Below are 25092 nucleotides of genomic sequence, written 5' to 3'. Positions count from 1 at the left end.
TTTCTTCCTCAAAACCCTGCTGACACTCCCTGAATACTACTTGCTCATTTCTGCATGCTTCCATTGTCTGTGTTCAAGCATGTGTTGTTGCATTTACTCTACTCCATGGTATTACTCTGTGTGTGAACCAAAATGATTGGTGCTTTACAATTTTCTGCTTCTGTGTGTGAAACGTTTGCGATGTCAGTGAACCAGAAATGACCATGAACCGTTGCTGTTTTACATAATTTATAATCATATATAATCCTTTTCATATCTTTATATACAGTATGAGCAACATAATTCAAACTGGTCATGTAGAAAGGTGCACAGTACAAAGAAATGATGGATTAAAGGATCTTGCTGGTGGTTATGCATGTTTTAACGTGTGAAATAAAAACTTTGTATACGTATAATTATAGCTAAACATTTTCTGGAGCATTTTAGCTTCATCTTTGTCTGTTTAAACAGCCATATGCCTCATATTATCCCAGAATGTTTTAGAAAATATAACTTTCTTCCACAAATCTTTGGCTATTTTATATTTTATAGGACCCTGAAAGTATGTTTCTCTTTCCATCTCAACTTATGGTAATTATCAGATGTGCTGGCGGAGAATGCGCTTGTGCGAGGATAACAAGACACGACACCAGTCTTTTCACAATTGGGAGGTCCACAGACCAAAAGACTCACTTAAAAGGCGTTTTTCAGGGTATTAATTGCTTGACATGGCTTACCCAGGTATGGGAAATCTTTGGTTTCACAGTTAAAAGACTAAAAGAGGGGAAAAGACCGTTCTGCAATAGCTAAGAGGATGGCAGAAGTATTTCACGGTGTGTAACACGCAGCTATGTTTTCCAACAAAATCACGTGTTGTGAACAGACAAAGTTCTGGCAATTGAAGTAACTCTCCTGTTATCCTTTGCTCCTTCACATCTCCTTTGGTTATGTATGCAAGCACAAGCATTTCAAGAAGGGTTTTCAGCCCAAAGCCACACTAGCTGGTTTTGACATGTGTAAATAAAATGAAGTTTGTCAGAAAAAAAATGACAAAGATACATTTTTTAAAAACCCAGGAAATTCTCTCATTTAATGATTAACAATATCAATTAATGATATTCATTAAACACATCAGAAAATCTGTGAAGTACAATTACGTTGTTTAGTACTATGATGAAAATACTTACACTGACTTAACAGATAACGAAGTGTGCTAAACAGTTCCTGTGACATTATGACATAGAACAGCATGTAACTACTAAAGAAACAAATTGAATTACTTATTGTCAACATGCTTTATTGTCCAAAATCAAAAATTTAAACAAATCTATTTTTCCTATTTACTGTGTTTTTTACTATAACGTAATTCTACCTTGCACGTGTTTACATCACTTCAAAGAAAGCTAGTCGGGATTTGTGAATATTAGCGACCACTAAAGCCAGGGGCAACACTACCGTAGCCCTCATAGTTGCTGTGACAACAAATAGTGTTCATAACAAGTGAATGAAACAGAAGTAAAGTTAAGCTCCTTTAAGGAGATTATCTTTTAATGAGTCTGCAGTGTTTTGCTATGTCACTGATGAGGTAATACTGTCGGCCTTGTTAATTTAAACAGAATTTGACAGAGTCTGATGCCATTTAAATGCACATTATTTACTCTAACTATGCCCTGTACAAACTTCATTTTATTTAACATTTAATAGAGTCATCAAGTTCTTTTTTTGTGCTATGTGAAACCAGGCTGTTCTTTATGCTAAGCATTTAAGCAGTCACACAATACAATTATATTATTTTAAAGTTAGTGATATGAAGTTATGTAAATGTATAGAGTAAGAGTCCAAATAATTGCTTTGATTTTATTGAGCATGTAGTATAGAACGAGGGTAGACTTGGTCTGATTGTCTACAGTCTGAATGTTAAACAATAAATGGCGTTTAACATTGTTAAACAATGTAAGCAGTCAATGCACAGCAGTATAGTAATTCAACATTAGCAATTCTGAAAGCTTTGCAGACTCACGCAGATACATCAGCAGAGGTTTACATCAGTATACTTTTGAAAGCATCAATGCAGGGATTGGTGCGTCAGCTTCACTTACCTGTCCGTACCAGTTATATTCCAGCATCGCTACAGGACTTGTAGGACTCACAAACATAAACAGTAAAAGTTGTATGTCTACGTTCTTGCACAACTATTTAAAAATAAAAAAATTAAGTTAAAAAGTGCAGTCTATTGCTCTTTGCTCTCAACCTGCCTGTACAACTCTTAGTTTTCCTGTGTGGAATTGATGTTGTCAAGACTTGGAGGGGGGGCAGGCAAAAATCTAAGCCATTACACACGTTTTTGTACACATGGACTGGCAAGCATATGCACGCTCACTCACACACCCCTGACTCTCCAGTTGAATTTTGGCACTCCCAGGGCTTACAACCTGTTGATAATGAACCTGAACCCATTATTTTGAGTCAATGAATTGAAAGAAATAGGGCAAAGAATGAAAGCCACAGGGCCAATTAACGGCATTCTTTGATGTATTACCCTCGCTCACCACTCAACCAGACCGCTCTGCGCCTTTTGTCTTTATCCTCTCTGTTATTCATTAATTATTCTGAGCGGGGTCAGAGTTCGACTGGCTAATTGTGCAGACTGTCTCTCTTTGAGGATGGCAAAAGATTCGCCCAACACTGACACGCCCCCTGACTGTGCCCAGCCACCTTGAATTATGCCAATTATTCCAATTCTTTGATTTTTTTTTCCCTCCTACTCTCTGTTCCATCATTGTACTCAGCTATATTACTCTTTCTCCCTCCCTCCTGCCTTTTCGTAGTTTAGTCTACATCACTGGACTCTTATCTCTCTCTCACACACACACATACACGTACACACACACTCAAACCAGTACATAATATTTTGGCAATGATAGCATTTGAGCTGGACAATTAGGGTCTTCTAAGGATAAAATCTGACTCATAATTGAATTATACACTCAGCAGATCTACACTACAAAATGTGTCACACAATCTACTCACAAGAAGAGCACCATTCTGATGTATTAACCCATTATAACACATAAAAGGAAAAGTTTTGTGCTCTTTTAAGTGCACATTTGTTAAGTGTAGATCTAGTGTTCTTGCCAAGAATGAGATGACATGATTAATAATGCCACTTTCATAACTGAATCACCAGATTAATAGTAGATAAACACGCAATCTTCCATAACAACAATAGAATTAGTAAGCTTAAAAAAAAATAGCTGTATTCTAAAGAAAACAAGGCTCATTTTCCCCCATGTTTCTATTTTTTAGGCTAAGCTAAGCTTACTAGCTGACCACTGAACTAATATGGAACTATAATATTGAGCAAATCACAGGAATAGGTCTTGTTGGTTTATACACAATTTATAAAATATAATTACTTGTTTTCCCCCCCCAAGCTTCTTAGACTACCTTCACCTGGAAGACTGAGAACCTACATAGACTTAATTGTAGAGACTCTACAGACCCCAGTTAGCATGAAAGCTCATAACAGTGCAATCAGAAACAGTGTCTAGAACACAGGTGGAGATGTTTGGTCATAATGCACAGGGCCACATTCAGAGAAATCCAGACACAGCATATCAACCAAAAGCAGCCACGGGACCTGGGCACCTAGTATTCAATGAGTTGAAAATGCACTCCTCTGTATTCAAAGTATTCTAGAGTCCTATATTGGGCCATTTATCTGACAACTAAAGTTTGGCTGAAATTGCATCATGCAACAGAATGGCTGAAATGAACAAAGACTCAAGGTGTTTAAACTTATTTGCAGTCATTGCTACACCCAATCCCAGACTTCATTCTGATTAAAATGCTGTGCCAGGACCTGAAGACAACTGTTATAAATGAAAATCTGCAAAACCTAATGAACTGAAACAACTTGTAAAGAATAGTGAACCAAAATAATGTGAAGCACTTCAAAGTGTTGCTGCTAAAAGTGGTTCTACAAACTACTGAAATGTGCCCTTCACAGGATTGCATACAGTCCTGTAGAAATATCACTCTATTCTCTTGTGTTACCCTTGTTTCTGTATTTTCATTATATGGATGGAAGCATCCCGAAAATAAAGACTTTTTGACAACTAAGGATAAAAAACGGTAACAAAGGTAAAGCAAATGAAGAAGCAAAGGAAAGATGTAATCAGGTTAGGTAACATGGCCCCTCTTTAACACCATTATAAGAATAGACAGCATATAATGGTTTAATTATCTGTCTGGCAAGTTCTACTTCTATTCATCTGAACTGAGGATGCAGTGTTTTTGTATCACAAATTTATATATATGTCCCAGATTCACAAATCATTGTATTCCATTTTTGACTGACATTTTAAACAGCATTCAACGTTTTGGGGGAAACAGGGTTGTAATAATAAAACAGTTATTATTCTATTAACTCAGTGCTATTACTTTAAAAGCCTACGTTAAATAAGCTTTAGTACTTGCAGTTAATGTCAAGTATCTCTTCAGAGTCTTTGTTCCTTGTTTGTTTTTCAAGACATGAGACTATGTAAGATGAATGAAATCCTGTGCTAACCTTTTGTCTCTCAAGTCCTTTTGGATTTGTTTTCTTCAAAGGGAATCCCATTTAGCACCTCTGGCTATGGTCCGTCCTGAAAGGATAAATCCTCAGGGTATATCTGTGTCACTGATACCATTGGCTAAACACTGTGTCCTCTTCTGACCTCCTTAATTTGGTGTGCGTGAGTATGTGCTGCTTTGCCTATCACAAGTGCTCATCTTGTCTTTTGGCAGGCACAAAAGGACAGAGGGGGCGGTTAACAAAGGGTCTTGATAATATGTTGTAGCTACAAACCCAAAATAGAAAGGAATCAATGAGGTGACAAAGTTTTTGATTGTTTAAGGCCAAGAGTGGTGTTTCCTACTGTCTTTTGACTCGAGGACCCCTCAATTTAGATTGCATCTTGGGATTTCATTCTTACCAGGAAGTTTTTGGTACAAGTGAAATTCTAATTGTGATGCTAAACGCAATTTTTTGGTTTATTTTATTTTATTTTATATGAATGTTATGTACCCTTTTGTCTTGTTTGTTGTCTGCATCTGTGTCCCTTATATTACAGTTATTTGTTGAAAAGAAAATAACATGGCCCTTGTGACATGCATTATGAAACATAATGTAATATGTCTCACTACAAAATCCACTTCATGTGCTGACATTCAGATGAATGTTTGAAAGATTAAGATAAATTTATCACATTCTCTAAACCACATATTTTGTCTTCATTTCCCTTTTCACTTGGCAGAACATTGATCTATTACAGCTTGCAGCAATGAGCAGCAAGTAGTTAAATCATGTATGTATATATACAGATCACATACATGCAGATAAATGTGATAATCTTCCTCCAATCATCTTTCATCAATTAAACTGTTCACTTATAAATCACACCATTTATTATCCATGGAGCGCATACATACACAAACATGCAAGAGAGAGACGCCAGCTGTTCTTGCTTGTCCACCTTGAGGGAGACCTCTGGCTTGTTTCCTCGCTCCCACATATCCCCAAACTCAGCAGGAAGCCCCTACTGGTCCCAATACTGTCCACTTCCCCAGCCACACACTAACACTGCTGCTCTCTTCGTTGTACCTTTTTTGCCCCCTTTTGAATCCTATTAGTGCATGAACTTAGTTTAACTGAAAAAGACTGTGGACTTCACTCAATTGGGCCTAATAGGATTAGGCTGTGGGTATGGGCTGGAAGGTTTAAATGGGAATGGAATTTTGGCAGACACCTGCTCAATCCATTGCATTAATCTTATAAAGGTTATAGACTATGTGGGGGCCCCACTGATGCCCAGAGTTGAATGGTTGGATGAATGGCTGTATTAGGTACTTAGGTTTCAACTAGGATGGCATCAGTATTAGAGGAAGTGCAGCCCAGTGATAAAAGAGGGCATACGTGGACCCAGTGGTTGCAGGTATAGAGAACATTATTCATGTAACAATTATGATTCCATTAATTTAAATGAGATCATAAGAATTAAGAACTGTACTTTTATATACCAAATATACCATTAAGTCTTTCTGTTTATACTTAAAAAAAAAGTTATTTGAAATTGTTTTCCAGTTTTTATGAAAGCCTATAGAGTCATCTGAATTCCTAGAAACAAGAAGAAAGCACATGGATCCAAGGAAATGATGACTGAAGCTTGGGAACATTCTTTATTGTAAGATGTAAACATTGATCAATAATGTAAAACTGACTAAAGCTCAGAAGAAACGTCACAAGTAAATTTTAAATTTCACATGTCCAATGGTTTCCTACTGAATTTTCTCACCGCAGATACATTTTTTGAGGTTATTTTAGTATGTTGCAGTTCAATCCTGTTGGATGCTGCTATGATAACCTTTATGTTTTGAAAGCTTGAAATATGAAGTAATGTTATAGATATGATTACAAAAATAGTTTCTTGAGAGTTCCAATTCTACATCAGAAGTAGCCAATAATAGATTAAGCATTAAGCATTACTCTGTTTAAATCTTTTACACTGAACATTACATTACTGAATGTAATTACGTTGATTTAGAACTTTGATCATTTTAAAAATATTCTGAGAAGTCTTATTCTATTATAAACCCAGACATTCCCTATTTTATTTTTAGATCTGATTAAAGATTACATGTTAATGTTTTCAGTTATGTTGAACATCCATCCATCCATCCATCCATCCATCTATCCATCTATCTATCCTTCCTTCCTTCCTTCCCTGGACTTTCCAGTATCACACCAGGAATGTCCAGACCTGCCACTCATTTACAACATTTTAAAATGCTTTTAAAGAGCTCAAACTCATATCAACAAATAATGCTAAACATCTTGGGTGTTCAAAATTACATAAATAAGTCTCTTCATATCCCAAATAATTACAGAGTGTTAGCCAAAGTACTCAGCCCTATCAAAAGGGACTTTTTCACTTTATGACAATATTGGTATCATATTATTCTAATGGAACAACAATTACAATTAGTTGTTAGAAAGTTATATGAACATATACTAATCAAAAAAAAATCTAGCTTAGGCTTCAATTCACAAATTCACTTCATTAGGTCAGAAATGCCTGAAGGACTGCAGTCACAGAGACTGCCAGAGGACATGAACCCACTCATTGTCACGGGAAACAACACCATAAAAGTAAAGAAATGGAGATAGATAAGAGTGGCACAGGGGAGAAAATGGCTTGATGTGGTTCATGCTCTTAAGATAATTACTAGCAGTTACTGTCTCTTAATACACTGAAAACAGTGGCTTTTTACCATGTCACTGATCACTTTACTGCTTGATTCACACAATACCTAATCACGTCAACACAAACCGTTCAAATATGTGAGGCTTAAAGAAAAAATTTTGAATTAAATTATATTTTTTAATCTTTGTGTGAAACAGATATGTAAATCAATATGATTATGCATGCAGACTCAATGGGTTTGATTAATGAAATAAATTAGTGAGTAACTCACAGCACTTCAAAACCTACAATCAAACTAAAACCACTAGATAAAGATCAAGACTGCTAAACTAAATTCACAATTTAAAACTTTAAAATTGAAAAAAGTTGTGAACAAAACAAATAATTTTCAAAAATGTTGAATTTTTCTTGAAGCTCTTGTCATTCTGCCCTTTGAACTTTGGGTTGTCGACACTGGAATGCTTACAGGTTTGCTGGCACAGATTTACAGGGAGCACAAGACATTTCTCCTCAAGTGCAACATCTTCACGTACTTGCTAGTATTCTTGCAGCATCATTAACACATTAGTCGGTATTTTAACACCTAATAACAGGTTGTAAAAGTCTTAGAGTGCAGTTGATCCTCTTCATTTTTAATCACCATTCTTCCCAGGGGTGTCATACCAAGTCTCAACCAACACCTCATAATGTCTTTCCCGGAGGTCTCTACATGTTTCTGGATGCTATGAATAGCTTTCTTGGTGGCCTTAAAACTCCCCTCCCACCCCACCTAGAGGGATTATGATATGTTTTAACCAGAAGTGGTCTGTGCTTTCTTCTTTGTGTCAATTATTGGGACAGTCTAATGAATGGCTTGATCTGTGGTGTTGTAAGAACAGTTGGTGCAGGAGGAGATCAGGGGCAAGCTGGACTGGTGGTGGTGGTGGTGGTGGTGGTGGTGTGTGTGTGTGTGTGTGTGTGTGTGTGTGTGTGTGTGTGTGTGTGTTGCACAAGCTGGAGTTAGTTAGTTATTTTCAGTGTGAAACACTGAAGAAATGAATGTGAAGCATTTAGAGGGTCATTCTTGTCTAATCCTATTAGTGTCTTAGAGCTCTTTTATATCAGAAAGGGTCAGGGAAAATACCTCTGTGGGAAAAATATCACAAAGATAGCAATTTCATCACTAAATAATGCAGAAAAAAGAAGAAGAAAAAATACTTTTACTCATAAGCAATTTGAAAGAAACAACAACTATATTCTATTTTGGTTTATAAAAATAATTATATGTCAATTTGAGCTCATCTGTATCTGTGAGTATGCATTAAACCAGGTTTGTAATTACAAGGAAACTTTTAATATTGACTCTGTGCTAGCGTTGTAATAGCATCACTGTTACATATTTAAAATTTTGACAGTTTTTTTTCATTGTCATTAAACTGTGTGTCTCAGTTTGGGTGTAAGGAGAACTTCTCCCTTTCACTCATAGCTTTGTTAGTGAGTAGAAAATCCAATTTCAGTTTAGTATTTGCGGTCATGAAATGTACAAAAAAAAGATAAAATTACAGTACTTTACCTGTGTGTAGTCCTGCTTTGGACGGACTGATTTAAATATGAGAGACAAGGAAACTGTTGTCTCTGTGAGGATAACTGTCTTAGAGAAAACAGGATTTAAAACCGAGGCTTTATTTGATTAGCTAATTTTATTTACAGTATACTGTGTAAATCTGACTCTGTTGAGCATAATGAAGAAGCCAAAAAGCTGCACAATTGGTCTGGCCATAAAAAAGCCTGAATTAGTTGATATTTGATAATTAGAATTTTTATGCACAGATCTAATCAGGAAATGCACATATAAAACTTTAGTCTTTACCCTCAGCCTGTGTTTGACTCAATGTAACAACTTTTAAATGATGAATTCGAAGTCTATACTCACATCATAAACAGAAAATGTGTTCTAATTATGTACATGACTCTTTAATGAACCATTTTATGGTGTACAAAAATGACAGAAATGGTAAAATAAACTGTTACTTTTCTTTCCCCCAGTGCAAAAAATACACAATTTTTTCTTTCTTTTATGCCTGCTAACTGAAAGATGATTCAACTACATGCTTACTATTATTTTATTTCATAGTTGTGAAGTTTAATTCTAGTTTAAGGGACTCTCGGTTATTCCAGGTTCACAGAGTCAATGCAGGAAATATGTCTGTTTTCATTTATATGTTTAATATTTCCGATGCCTTGATTCATCTCTTTGAATTATTGCATAGGACCTCTGTTTCTTCACTCATGCATACATCCAGTCCTGTGGGCTAACCCGGGCCAGCCCAGGCGCTGAGCCAGTCCAGATGGGTGGTCTACACCCATCACTGCTGCTCTCTCATGCTTTGGCCTGTTAATGTCCTTGTTGCCCTGATACATTTTTTCTATCTTTCTTCTTCTGATTCTTCTCCTTTCAGCCCTCACTTCAATCTTAACTAAGTCCTTATTTCTTTTCTACCTTAAATGCTTTGTTAGTTCGTTTCATTTCATTCAGTCACAAAGACAGCGTTGCACTAAAAACCTCCTTGTGATTGCTTCGGTCACAAGCAGATTGCCACATTCTGCCTTTGTTTTGCATGGAAGAAAGTGAATTGTCTGTATATACTCACGAAGGAATCATGGAGCGGTAGTGAAACTTATAAAAGTGCAGCACAAACCAGAAATGAAGAACATTCACCTTCAAAGGAAACGTTACCTTAAAACCAACACATTTCAAAAGGTGCAACTTATGCATTGAAGGCAAAGGGTCTCTACTTCCAGTTTGTGTCACACATTTCAGTTTCACTACTGCTAAGCCAGTTTTAGGCCAATGTTTGCAAATAAGTCTTTGTCCTTTATACAAACTAGGAGCAACTGCTAGGGACCAAAGCAATCACAAGGAGGTTTTGTTGCAGCGCTGTATGTCAACCTCCAGCAACCACTCACCAACCAGTTGGAGGATACACATTTTTCCATATTAACTCTTTTTTAGCAATGGTTTACTGACCGGTTTCTAGACATGGCTGAGGCAGCTGGCAGTAACCTTCAGTAACCACTTACCACTGGTCAAAGAATAACACTTTTTCCATACCTACACTTCACCTATATTTTCATTATATTTTCTGGTTACCAAATAATCTCTCAGCCTGTGTGACTGGGATTTAGAGCCCATAATCACTGATGGTCTGCTAGGTGTAGTGGAGTTGTAGCTGACCTTCTAGGTGGAACAAGAAATACTTTTCCAGTGTGGAATCGATCTGATTTAGAAATCTGCAACGTTTGCAAATTGAGGAGTCTTCATTTAATTTTATCCATTAATTCAGTGGTCCCCAACCTTTTTTGCGCCACAGACCGGTTTATGCCCAACAATATTTTCACGGACCAGCCTTTAAGGTGTCGCGGATAAATACAACAAAATAAAACCAGTACGGGTACCGAAAAAAAGAAGATTTATTCATAACACACGTGAAAAGACCAAGGAAAACCGAGTTAACGATAAAAACGATAACAAAATAACGCTGAAAACCCTGAAAACCATACATTTCACACCCGAGCCTCAACTCTCGCGGCCCGGTACCAAACGACTCACGGACCGATACTGGTCCAAGGCCCCGGGGTTGGGGACTGCTGCATTAAATCATTACACACCCAGCAACACACTGAAGGTTTTTTTGTGTTTCCTCACTGACTCAAATGCCCTGCTGTGAATATTAGACAAACAATGTTTGTGTTGTTGGTTGTATAGTGAGATTCACTTGCAGTAGACAATATGGGCTAGCTATTTGACTGAAATTATATAGAGTTTTAATGCCAATATAATTAGTGTAGAGAGAAATTCAGTGTGTAAGTAAAAAACATTAATTCAGTTTGGTATTTGCCTAATTAACAATATACATTTATATAGATAGATAGATAGATAGATAGATAGATAGATAGACTCAACTAAGTAGTTCTTTTAATTAGGAGAAGGAAGTTACCTGACTCTACCTAGCCACTAGTGAAAGGGCTAGCTTTTACCTTGAGGCAGACATCAACTCACAAACACCCGCAAGTATTTGTGCATGTACACAAACACACACATCACACATCAGAGAAACTTTAGCACATGAAAGGCCTCCCACTGAAGTGAAAAACATGCTCCAACAATGCTTTGAAGTCTACTAGTCATCCATCTGATGTTTTCCGTTCCTCCTCCTCTAAAAGTCTGATTCATGCATCCCTTGCAGAACTTACCTCCCCAAAGCCAAGAGACGACTCCAGCCGATCTGGGAGTCATTTGACTCTTTTCACAATACCCCCCTAACACATCCCAAACATCCAAAATTCAGCCTTACTTTTTGCATCAAAGCAAAGCAGGAAAATAAATGGTCCTAGACGACGCATGCAATCTTTGTGCAATCTAAGAAAATACACACATATGCAACAGTACATGATATGAATACCCAAATTATGCATACTTTCAGTGGCATACAGTAATTGCAGAAGCCAGTTATGGCTCAGTGAGCTGTCAGCACATTGTGTGTGTGGTTTTTGGAGTTCCTTGGACAATCTGGCAACAATATCCAGAGACAAAATATCAAGGAAGTGACCCCTAAAACTTGGATCATTCAAATGGTTCTTGCCATGTGTGAACAACAGCCACAAATAGGCTAGTATATATTATATATATATATATATATATATATATATATATATATATATATATATATATATATATATATATATATATTAGATCTTATTAGCAAATACTAAGAAAAGATTATTAACAGTAAAAAAAAATATCCAACAAATGAGCATTTCTTCCACAGTCACCTTTACTGTGAGACACAGTTTTGTTGACCTTTTCAAAGGCCTCTAAATAGCTTTGATGAAAAGAGAGTAACGTTTCATTGGTATTTACATGTGGCAGGCAAGAGGAGGTTCACCAGGAGAGTCCCCTCTGTGTTTACGACCTGATTGCATTCTATATTTATGTCAGTTGATGCATTACATAGAGCTTCGTAATTATACATGTGACAACATTTTTTTTAACCTGACAGTTCAGTAATTAAATACCTGTGGTGATATATGGGCTATTAGCACAGTGTGTGAATAAGAAAAAACACACATTGTTAGTCTTTTTAGCTACAGGTGTTAATTGTTTATGCTCAGGTCACAGTTTTATTTCCTCACCATTAGTGTAATGTAATGTAAAGTGACAGAGAAAAACAAAGGGAGAGGAATGCACCAAAAAAACCCAAAACAAACAAGGATATGGCAAATACCATAGATAGATAGATAAATTTAATTAATTTAATTAATTTTGAATTTGATGGCAGCATCACATCTTTAAAAGTTGGGACAGGGCCTCTTGAGTCCAGAGGACATGGTAGCCATGATTTCCAAAAACAAATTCCAAAAACTGATTTGTCTGAACACAAAGCATTTAAGCCATTTACCTCCATCCATTTGAAATGAGCTTTGGCCCAGAGAAGATAAGGAATGCCGCTAATGCATTTCAGTGGGCACAGAAATGCCACTAAAACTCTGTCATACGTCTTCTCTGCATGGTAAAGCTTTAACCTTTATTTCTGGATGTCACGGGGAACTGAGTTCACGCAGTGATTTCCGTAATAGAATCATGCCTGTTTTTAATGAAGTGCTGCTTGAGGGCCCAAAGATCATGAAGCATCTTATTTTGATTTTATTTACCAATTGTCTGCACACAGAGATTTCTCCAGATTCTCAGAATCTTTTGACAATATTAGGTATGTTATATGATGAGATCATCAAAGTCTTTAAATTCTAAGTTAAGAAAATTCATCTTAAATTATTCGACAAATTGTAGACACAGTTTTTTACAAATTAGTGAACCTACTAAGACGCTCGCATCAACCTAATGAGTTCCAAAATGTTCTTTTGGCTTTTCTAACTGTGTATTTACTCCATCCCGACTTTTTTTAGAGATGATTTTTGACATCAAATTCAAAATAAATTTTTATGGGACATTCCTAAGTTTAAACATTTGAGATTAATGTTCTATTGTGAATATAATTGTGATTTTTTTTCATTGATTGTACTCATTTGTATTTTTGTATTTCCTTCTGATATCTGTACCTAAACCCCATATAACGGGATTCTGATTGCTAACAGATACCGATCATGCCTATCATTGGTTGCTAGTGTACATTGTAGGTTCTGGTCATGAAGGTAAACCTCCGCCATATTACAATCAATAACATTCACTCTCATTAGCAAGTCGTTTCAGTGGCACAGCACTGAGTTGAAATTAATTAAACTTTTTTTCAAATAATTCTCTGTATTTTATTGACAGTCCTTGATATCTGTTCAGCAAAGCGCCACAAATCTCTTCTTTCAGTCAGTTGTATTTATCATATTTAATAATGTTTCAGTGGTATTTGATGATCTCATAACCTCATAACTCATAACCTACCTTCCACATGTTTTTGGACTGCCTCCAAAATGGAGCTGGTGGCCTGGTGTAGACTTCACCATAGGGACACTGGGAGCGAGCATTACGGATGGCGCCACTGGGATGAGGGGGGCAGAACTGAGGCCAATGTGGATGTGGCTCAGAATCATATAAACCCTGTCCACTAATCATGCACTGGTTGTCTGGACTGGAGCGCGACTGGAACATTTTCGAACAACCCAAAACTGGATCTAAGGAAAAAAAGGAAATAACAATTAGTCAGCAAATTAACCAATTCTTGTAATGAAATTGTTACATTATCCTTATTAAATCATGATTTACACTTGAATTTCTCAGCAAATATCTTGTTAAAGAAAGGGAAGCAAGAGGGCAGAAAGTGGCTGCACTGTTGGATTTGGGGCCTGTGTTTGCATGAGTTTATATTCGTTACTAAATCAGCAGGGTTTTTTTAGACAGCTATAGACTCCAGCTGATTAGTTACCAAAGTCTAACATGCTGTTAATCTTGAAAGTAGGGCGTTTTCCCTAAAGACATTAGAGGAATAATTTCCAACTACATTAGCACACATCAGTCACAGTGGGATGTATCTATCACGTGGAAACAACTTGTAGGAGACTTTAGGCATTTAGCAGAACAGCTGTCCTTCACAATTCACTTGCCTCATTCACATAAGTGGTTATGCAAAAAGGTCACTAACTTTACTACTACAACTGCTAATACTACTACTTCCTTAGTGTCTTTTTTTGTTTGTTTCTGTCTGGGAGCCTTGCTGTCTCCCATCAGATTTGAGAACTTGATTGCATCCACTTACAGGATTCCCTCAAATGTATTGAGTTCAGGAACAATAGTAACTTACTTGAGTTTATTTGTGAAATGACTAAATGGCTCCACATTTGATTTACTAAAGGTTTAATTCCATAAAACGTTTAGTATTTCCATTAACGAGTGAATAGACGAGCAAACGTGATTACTTGTACGACTGAAATAACAACAAGCAGCATGCCCCAGATGAAAGCATCTCTGAGGCTGTGGCCTAAGCAGAATCAGTTGATGTATAAAATCAAAAGCAAGTTTGATTGGAATAAAACATTTATGTCAACCAGCCTTTTATATTTAATTGTTAATATTATCAGCCATTGAAATGGCAAGGGGCCTATTAGGCAAATAGCAGGCCTATTGTATTTTCTTTTATTATTATATTTATTATTTTACTTGCTGGAAACCAAGACATTAAAGATCTATTAGTAGTGCCAGACAGGGGCAAACACATTTGATTTTTCTAACTTAACTCTATTTATCACTTAATACATTACTGTGCACCTCTTCATTTCTTTATATTTTGCTAGGAAGATGGAAACACATGTAGCAGTTTATCAAAACACGCAAACGTATATGCAAATACAGTATACAAGACAAAAACAGTTTTACACGTCAATATTTGCTGTGACCACATTTATTCTTCAACACAGCCTGAACTCTCTTAGGCACTTTAACTTTCTTCTCATTTCTTTACGGAGTGTTCAGGAATGCTTCTCCAGGCTTCTTGAAGGACATTTAAAGACCTTCTTACCTTTTGGTCTCTTCGCTGCTAAGAAGTTCCACACACAGCTTCAATAATGCTGAGGTCTGGGTTTTAGGGAGGCCAATCCACGACTGATAGTCAATTTCTATCCAGGTATGCTTTTACTGGATTGGCAGTAAAAAAAAATGCTGAAAAATGAAGTTTTTGCCAATCAAATCCTTTCCAGACTGTATTGCACTGTGGATCAAAATCTAATGCTGATGAGTTCGTGATTCCATCAGTTTTGACAAGATCTCCAATGCTGCAGGCTGAAATGCAGTCCCAAACCATGAGAGAGTCTCCAGTGTGTTTTACAGATAGCCCTCTTGCCACAAGTGTCCAGTGCAGTTCTTGTTTAATTTGGAAAACCTAAGAATTTTCTCCTTAAGAATGTCTTCTTCACAGCCACCTTTCCACAGGGACCACTTCTAATGAAGCTTCAGTTAACAATAGTTGGACAAACAGAAGGCCAGATGCATCTCTTGGGACCTGTGTCAGGTCTTTATTGGATTTTTTCCCCCCCAATTTCTTAAAGACATGACTTTCAGATTTAGTTCATCAGCTGTCAGTTGTTTTATGGGACTGACACTTCATCTTTTGTCCTCCACTTGTTCAATTTCCTCAGATTTTTTAAAGACACATTTCCCACCATGCTGAGATATGCCAAGTTCTCAGCTAATAGCTGTTTGTGAATTACCTTGTTGGTGCAAAAATGCTGTTTTATGCCTGTCAACTGTGTAATCCTTGGCATTTCAACTAAAGAAATTGGAAGAAATTATGTGTTTTTGAGACAGGCTGCTGGTAACAAAATGAATAAAGATACAGTGTGATACAGTTCTTTGCTAAGTTGTCTGTTTTGTGTTGACACAACACTGGCTCATCACTTGAGTGAGCGGCCTTTTTATGCTTGAATGATTCACGGGACAGTGCTAAGTGGCTTGACCATTCCCCTAAAAATGGTCGGACTGGAAATGAACTATTTCTCAAAACCACTTTAAAATTATTATAAGAAAGTCTGACTCCTAGAAAGTAAAATATAGATAAAAGAGGGGTTATTCAAGACTTTTACAGAGTGCTGTGCTTAAAAAGTCTGAAACTATGTTTTAACTGGTTGGGAAAAGAAATCTCACTTTCTTGGAGTTATTTTTATTTTTTGCCTTCAAAAGATTCAAGAAGATGTCTAACATGGAGAATCACTGGTGACATGAAAGGAATTAAAATGTTCCACTCTAAAATAAAGGTGATTGGTCCTCGCGGAAACAGACTGGGGAGACGAGCCCAGAAGTAGGTTAGATGGGGAGAAGTCGACAATAGCCGATGATCCTGAGGGGGAGCCAAGCAAGGGTGCAAATGTGGAGGTAAGTAAGCACTTCATATCAAAATTACAATATCTGAGTGCAAATTAGCTGTCATAGAGGAGTAGTAACACAGAATACATGCAAAATAAGAGAGCATTTATCACAGCAGAACAGCAAGCAGAACTGATTGAACACAAAGAGGGGGAAGGGTGAGAGACTCGAAGGATGTGCGCGATTATAATCTTGCAGTGTCTTCTTCCTTCCCTCCTTATTATGTGGGAGGTTAATTAGCTAGGCATATGGCTGTCTAAGCACAGTGCAAACAGTGCTTAATTGCCTTTTATTCTGAAGCCAACATCGCAGAATCTGCTAGGCACTTCTATGCACCGTGTAAAACCGTGTAGATGACGTAGGCCTGCCATGAGAAAACAGGTTTTTGTAAATGTAGAGAAAGGGTTTTGTCCACCTAGCTGCATTCCTGCAAAAATGGTCATCTGGAACAAGTGGTTTGTTTGTGTGGGTTTAGTGTGAGTCTTTGTCTGTGGTTTGTGGGCCTCTCTGTTAGGCCATGAGCAAGGCATCTTTCTTAATTAACAATTAACTAAGTGTTTTGTGGGGATGGCAATGCCACTCAACAAACCTTTTGTCACCCAGTTATCCCTACTCCATTACTAATTCATAAAGTGCACATTTAGATCAAATGGATGGCTGGAAGTGAAACACAGTATCACTGCCTGTCTTCTTAAGTGAATGTTTAATGCCAGTTTTCACAGTTTCAAGACATTATAAAACCAAATCCCAAAATATTGGAATGCTGTGTAAAATGTAGATTCAAAAAATGCAACATCTGCAAATCTCATAAATCCATAATTTGCAACAGAACATGTATCAAATGTTTATACTGTGAAATATTACTATTTCTTGAAAAAACAATCTCCAAAAAGCTGTGTCAAATTTTTAAAAATGTGATTCTGCAATCAAATTCAACATGTTTTTCTTTAAGTGATACATTTTCTCAGTTTAAACAGTTTTTCTATGTTATATTGTGAATAAAATCTGGGTATATGAGATTTGCAATCTTGTTTTTATTTATATTTTACACAACAGCCCAACTTTTTCCCAAATGTGTGAAAGCACTGTGTGTGAGAAACTGCAGCTGCCTTTAAATTGCCATACAGTTACTACAGTCATATGTGGCTAGATGCATGTCATATCAACAGGGGTACAGTTTGTGCCTGTAATAACCATTTTATCATTTACTCTAATATTCCCCTTACATTACAATAGAATGAATCAGTTGGAGAAAGGGACGATAATTATTTAATTGATTTCTTTTAAAAATGTATATTTTAAAAGCACAGCCTGAATGTGTTTTTTGTCTTCCTTCCTTTGAATCCAGGTTGCGTCTCATTCTTGCACTATTATAGACCAACATGGATTATTTGAATGAATTTACCTTATTCATTCATTTTCCTTTTTATTCATTTACCTTAATCTGAGATTTCTAAGACAAAACGCAACCACATAGCATCCTGTGTTCGCTCAGTCTCTTTAATTACGTTACCCTAGTTAACATGGCTCATTAAAAGTTACACGTTGAATGACCATGCAACACTCTAAACAGTGTGACTGTGATGTCCTGATCTCATGAGACCACCATCTTATGACCCCTTGCTTGTTTAACAAGTGTTACCCCTAATTGAGCCTTTTGATTTGCTTTTGTTGCAACTGAGAACTAACACCAGTATTAAAGGTCTCCTGCTGCTCTGAAGACACCGACTACAGTTAAACTAAGCCACGGGGGTCACTGAAAAACAACAAGCAGCAGCACTACAGGGGTTACATCTCTTTTCATTAGGTTACAGGCCTGGTGCCATTCTCTGTAGATGATAGATGACCTTTTTATCTGTCATCATGAGTGACTAGTTTTTATCTTGATCTTGACAAATTTAGTTATGTTTTTGTGCTCTCCTGCTATGCCCTTCCAGTCCATCCACAGATGGCTGCCACTTCCTGAACCTGGGCTGTGTCTGTGGTTGCTTCCTGTCAAAAGGGAGTTTTATCCTTACCACTTTAGCCAAGGCCTTGCTCATAGGGAATTGCTGAATTGTTGGGGTTTTCCCTCCAATATTGAAGGGATTTGTAGTATAAAGCACCTTGACTGTTGATGTGAACTGCACCGTTTGAAAAACTAACTTGAACTGAATTGAACTGCATCAGAGTTTTAGTAATCAAACACAGTCTGTATATAAAAGATGGCCATAGCCATTGTGATGCTATCATTAGTTTGTGGACTCACCCTCAGAGTGAGGAGAGAAACCAAGTACACTCGACATTCTTTCATTTCATTTCTTTATTTATTTCACACATGGTTCAACAGTGTTTCATTTCCTACATACAGATCCTCCTTCCCATTAACGGCACTGTCTTACCATTCGCAGTGTGTCCAGTTAAGCACTCCTTTACAATCTTTTTTTTCCTAAATTTACAAAACATACATCACACTGTATTGGAGAAAGCTTCTAGTCTATGAGCGAGGTAGTTTCCACAGAGAATTTGATATACTGAAAGTGGACTTGTTTTTTACGCAGGGGAAATTATAAAGAATGCATATTTAATGCATGACCTTTTTCTACAGTCATTCCATCTATCAACCAAACCAAGCTCAACCATCTCCAATTTACATAAAAAATTTTATGTTAGAAAACTTTCATAATGGTTGTTGTGAAATTTTTCCTTCATATATCACATACATTTTGGGGGAAAGGGTCAGTCTGCCCACTTTAAGGCCTTTTTCCACACACTGTGTTAACTATTCTAGTTATAACTGAGAAGATAATTTTGTTAAATATATAATTTTTTTTGTCCTCTCAGTATATTTTACTCTGATTTATCAGACTTTCTCGGGGCAGTTGGTCTCAAGATTATAGGTAGGTAGAGTAGGTCTTAAAAAATAAAGATTCCATAATGTTCTTCTATTTGGGATAGACTATGTTCTGATATTTTCGTTTTTCTGGTACGGCTTCTGATATTTGCACAATCCTATCTAAGCATGAGAATTACATGCAAATAGCATTTTCTTCATTTTTGTGACTAAGAATTTCCGTTAAAAAGTATTCTACATCCTACATTTTTCAGCATTGTGTAATTCAACTACATCCCATTCAGATATCGTCACTAGTTGTCTTTTGCAATTTGACGTTTTTCATTAATGTGTGATCAAATACGGGACTTTGAAGGAATGGGGGACTTTTTTTTTTCATATTTTAACAAGCCAGTAATCTGACATTACATTGATGGCTCGGTCTCAAATGTTAGATCCCGATTAATGGTAAGAAAGACCAGTGAAAGCTTCTGGCTTTTATCTTTAATAGTTTTAAGATGTTTTTCCTGAAGACAATCTGATATTTGAAGCTAATATCAGATTGTTTCCAAGCTAAAATATGACAGCACTCATTATATGTTCAAACTTTGTACCATAAAAAATGATACAACTTGAAGATGCTCAGGTAGGAACTGTTCTAAAAGTTGAAACCCTTGTCCATCTTTTATATTCAGTCTACGTTATTAATTGACTACTTTGATCATGACCCCGATAATCAAATAATCTATTTTAAATCATAACTGTCTCTGTGTCCATGTTGCACACACAAACCTTTACCCACCCATGTTGAGGCAGGAAGTTAGGAGTATCATTGCTGAGGATTTTCTGAGTGTCTGTGTCACAGATGAGAAAACATACACACACATACACACACACACGGACGTCTGCCTCATTAAAACCTATCCCATAGATGTACTACTTTGTGCAGCTCTTCACTCATCATCACCTCCAATCCGCTCAAGCCTTGCCTCCCTTTGAGCTTCGCTACTTATTTTCATCAAGGCTTCTCTCCCCACCTTCTGCCTCTCTCTCGCTCGCCGTCTTATCCACAGTGGGCTTTGTCACTGGGCTGCCATGTATTTAGGAACCTATTTACTTGCTTTTTCCACCCCTAATTCTCTCTTATTGTCACTCCCAGCATCCCACTGCGTCAGGAACAAGGCCTCCACAAGAGTTTTGTTCTCTGTGCCCAAGACATGAATCACTGAACCAAGATAATGATGAAGAGCTCAGACACACTGCAGATCAAGCCTCTATCACCGATCGTGCCAGCAAACACACACCGCTCGTAGGAGGTCATTATTACAGAGGGCTTTCAGTTTGTCTGAAGAGCCGAGGTATTACAAACCTGTGCGTTTTAACTGGTCATCAAATTTTGGGTTAGATTGCAGTCACTTAAATAGGGTTTTGAGATCCATGCAACAATATTTATTCCAATGTCACTTTATTATGATTCTGTTTTCATTCCATTAAAGAAAAAAAATTAATAAGCTGCACTGGGTGATGAGGTCCACCTATAAAACATTAAGCTCCGAGAATTCATTAAACCTCACAGCATGTCTCTCAGATGATGATAATAACATTACATTTAGCTAATCTCATATAATATGATCTTTGAGGCCTAAACAAAATTGTGACTGAAAACTGTTTGCCACATGTTAAGAAGCCCCAGATATGCTTGTCTGTATTAGTCCCACTAGCTGACAACGTGACATATAGAAGCTCAAAAATGATGATAGCGAAATCAATTTAACTAAAATAAACTTAAAACCAGAGGGGTCAATGCAAGGTCAACGGAGAGACTTGACGGTTGTTCTGTGGGTACATTTTATAATAGTTATGAAACAGATTAGGTTTTGTGAAAAAGAAAAAGGGGAATCGGCTTTTATTGTCTAACAAATATGAAACTGCTGGGAATTTTTGTCACATAAATAAACCAAAACAACACTCACCTGGGGCTAACCCTTAACCACAGAATCATGAAGTTGATACTTGTGCAAACTCATCCCTGTGGTTGTTATGTGTCTGCAAAATAACTGCCAGGATGTGCGTTAATTATGAGATCTCCAGTTAAAAGTATACATTTTTAAAACTAAAGCACTTTCTCTTCTCTAACGCTTGCTAAACTGAATGCTAAAAGATGAAAATGATAATTCTGATGAAGGAACAACAACAGAAAAGGGGATGAAACACATGCTAAAGCATGCTCGTGCATTGCCGAAAACAACCCCTCTCCAGAGATGGGAAACAGAGAGGTTCTGTATGTGTCAATCAGATCCATTTAGTGACATCAAAGAGCGGATTCAGGAAGAAGCTGTTGAGAGTGGATGAGCATTCACCTTCCCTTTTCATCGGTCAAGGGCCACAGCTGAGAGGAGGTTGCCACAGGCTCACTTTGAAGTCAGTCCTCAGAGCAGACAATGTTTACATTCTTCCAGCACATTACCCCATTAGCCCATCATTTCTTACATACATCTGTCTACCGCCTGCAGAAATGGCACCTAGAACCTACTACTTGAAGCCACATGATACTGGGCTTGGTCTTCCAGGTTTCTTATTTTTATTTTTGTTGTTTCTCAAAGCCGAGATTATATTTTTTCACAAAGTCTTAACAACCATGTGTAAACAAATATGTGCTTCTGAGGAGGTGAAACAGACCAAATTGTCATTTTCATATTATCCACAAGGTGGTGCTGTGGTGCTCTCACTTACTCACTTCAGAAGCTTTAAAAAGAAAGAACAAAAAACCCCAACTTTTATTTCCTTCTTGAAACAGTTTTGCCCCCACAAACAGAAGAAACAAATCCTAGAATATTTGAAAGGCAGAATGAGTGTCAGTTTTCAAATGTCATTACTGACAAGTCATGACTCAGAGAAGAATGATTTCTCAAAATTGCAAAACATATGGAGGGCAATGAGTGCAGTCAGTCATGTCAAAGTACCACTTCCACAAAGCTGCACGCTACTCCATATTTGCACTCCACCCTTTGAAGATAGACTGGAATTGCAGCGCTGCACACATCTGTGGTGCTGCACACTGCACCCCTGCACACACCACTGACACAATTTCTTTCACCTTCTCATATTTTTGATTAAAAGCCATACTGAATTCTGTCATTGACCTTTTAATAACAGCTAAAAGCCCCCAAACATAACTGGATGCAATCTCGTAATTATACCTTTTATGATCATTTCTGTTCATCCTACTGCTCTACCACTGATCTTCATTGTGACTCACTGTCCCATTAGTCTTTTACACACATCCCCACTCTTTGCCACACCGCTCAGTCTCTCCACGCTTTTTTTTTCTCTTCCCCAAGCCCCCACGCTGCACACGCACTCCAAAAACAACATTCCCGTGATGCAAGATTAGAGAAGTTTTTCTTAAAATATTGTAAATAATATCAGATGACTGAAAACGAGGAAGTCCCCCATGAGGAACTTTTCCCGCTGTGTCATTCTGATTTCTAAAAGCGGCACCCAGACAAACATACACAAACAGACCACATGCCCACGCGATAATAACTTGTTGTTAGGTTGCAACTGGAAACAAAGGATGCAGTGGGGCTTGATGCAGCATGGTTATCTTGTCCAAATATTAACTTTACTTTTAAAATATGAATATAAAAATGAATATAATGAAGAATCAAATTATTTTAGTGTATAGCAGCAAACTAAAATATCCTCATTGTGTTACATAACCATCTCTGAGATGTCCCGTCTCAGAAATATGAGAAATGTGAGCCTTGCGTAAGAAAAAGTTGAGCATTCGAGTTATCGTAAAATGATTATGCTGACACCACTCAATAATCTTAAAATATGAGCAACATGTTTATATCTCAATAATGTCTATCCAAATTGCTTACATTTCTCAGCACTATGCTCACACGTGAGCACAAAATCTATTTATTTAAGAACCCAATAAAACATACCTGCCTACCGGGAAGTATCAAACTTCCTGTTAAACAGGATGTTACTTGTGGAGAAGTGAAGGACAATTCTTCCTCTTCATCACACATGACAGCAAGAACAGGTGATACGCATTATACATATAGAAGTAAAATTATAGCCTGCACAATATTAATTGCATTCTAGTGTGTCTGTCAAAGAAAACATTCTCATTTACCTGTTTGTTTGGACTCTTTGTTGAAAGTCTCGTTGGTATATTTTATGTAGCTTTTCTATATCCAAGTGCAGCTTCAGTTTATCCAAGTCAAAGTGCTTGTTGACGTGTGACACATGGAAGCCCGAGCCAGTGAAAGGGCCCCAGATTTAAACCAAATTCTATTTCCTCTTTTCAAGCGGGGTGCAAAGGGAAGCTTTTACGTCAACTGCCCCTCTGCCACTCTAACAGGAAAAAAAAAATCACAGATTCTTGCAAGTCATTGTGTGACATAATGATGGTTACTTTAATCTTAGCGTCTTAAAGTTTTATGTGAAAAGTGTAAAGTGGTGAACAGAACTTACTTTATACCTGACTTTGAGGGGTTTTTTACTGGAAATTCTCAACAAAACCACAGTACTTACCAGGTAAATTACACTCCAGCTGATAATGCAGCATGCTGCCTCACTTTGATATTGTTGTCAAGGTCGACACTAAAAATAAAGGCTTGACTTTCAAGTGTAGACAGAATACTGTTAATTTCATATTCTTGAGACAGTTTGTTCATAACTGATCAGGACTACTTGAAATATAAGAACAAAACACACAAGTGTTTTCGGTCAGCTTTATGAAATTGTGGCATTTGGTTCCAGATGGAAAGGGCTTCAACACTGCATTCACGGTCACACTGTAATCTGCATGATAACAATGATGAACAACCCATCAGGGACGATTTAAGAGAAAAAGCCTTCAAATTCCCCTTCAGATGCATGTTGATTGTGTTTATTCATGGCAGTTAGGTTGATGAGGGAGCAATATGGAGGAGGCTGGATGGACACTTGTTACGCGTTACCGTTAAAATAGCAGACATCTCTTGACAAAGAACAAACAGCAAAGGCAGACTGAAATCAAGGCGTCTGTGAAAGCTCTCAGGAATGCAAATTCAAAAGCACTTCATTACTTGCTTTTTCCCTGCAATCTTGTGTCTGAGAGACTGAACTAAGTGGTTAATCAAGCCAAAAACCAAACCTCGTCTGAGGGGCCAGAGAGGAGGCACCTCTGCTCGCAGACAAGGCCAAAGCTGTGAGTATGTCAGCACATGTGAAAATACACAACTATGTGTTTTTAGAAACTCATAAGAAAAGGATAACACTCAAAAATAATTATTATGAGATATCCGTGACTTGTTTTTGATTTTGATACTCTGTGGGTAATTTCCTTGTTAGAATTACGGGAAAAGTACTGGCATCTAGATTTACCAGCATTTAACTGTTATTTTGTATTATATCAACAATAACTGTATTTGTTTTTAATAAGTCTCTGTCGAGAGTACAAGCTTTCTAATACTGTCAGCTTGTCATTCTATGGTTATTTCAGTGTTCCTACTGTTCTCCCTATGAACAGTTTAATGTTCTTGCCCATGTACCATGCAGTCAGTATCTTGTCTTCCTCGAACTAGCACATGATGTTAGCTTTTTCGCAACTCCCATAGGTTACAGGAATGTTGCTGTGGTAAATTTTCCAACAAAAACCCCCAAAGATGAAGTGATTAATCACTAAATATGATTAATCACATATGGAGGAGGGTGTA

At 37.2% G+C, this 25092-nt stretch overlaps 1 protein-coding gene across 4 annotated transcripts in view; it reads right to left on the bottom strand.

Moving 5' to 3' along the window:
• The window catches only part of tfec (transcription factor EC), a 43687-nt gene extending 20038 nt beyond the window's left edge, over positions 1-23649 (bottom strand). For all 4 annotated transcript variants that reach the window (XM_086269596.1, XM_086269593.1, XM_086269594.1 and 1 more), the window contains exons 1-2: positions 23526-23649; positions 13657-13886 (exon numbers count right to left, since the gene is read on the bottom strand). In XM_086269596.1, the coding sequence (XP_086125722.1) occupies positions 13657-13863 (207 nt within the window). In that variant the 5' untranslated portion in view covers positions 13864-13886; positions 23526-23649. The remainder of the gene's footprint in view (positions 1-13656; positions 13887-23525) is intronic.
• Between the last annotated feature and the right edge of the window lie 1443 nt (positions 23650-25092).

This window comes from Aulonocara sp. 'chitande type north' Nkhata Bay, linkage group LG17 (assembly GCF_057382095.1).
Source record: "Aulonocara sp. 'chitande type north' Nkhata Bay isolate Kocher_YH1m ecotype deep benthic linkage group LG17, A_spYH_male_GT1.1, whole genome shotgun sequence".
NCBI classification, from domain to species: Eukaryota; Metazoa; Chordata; class Actinopteri; order Cichliformes; family Cichlidae; genus Aulonocara; species Aulonocara sp. 'chitande type north' Nkhata Bay.
This window is presented reverse-complemented; position numbering and strand designations above follow the sequence as displayed.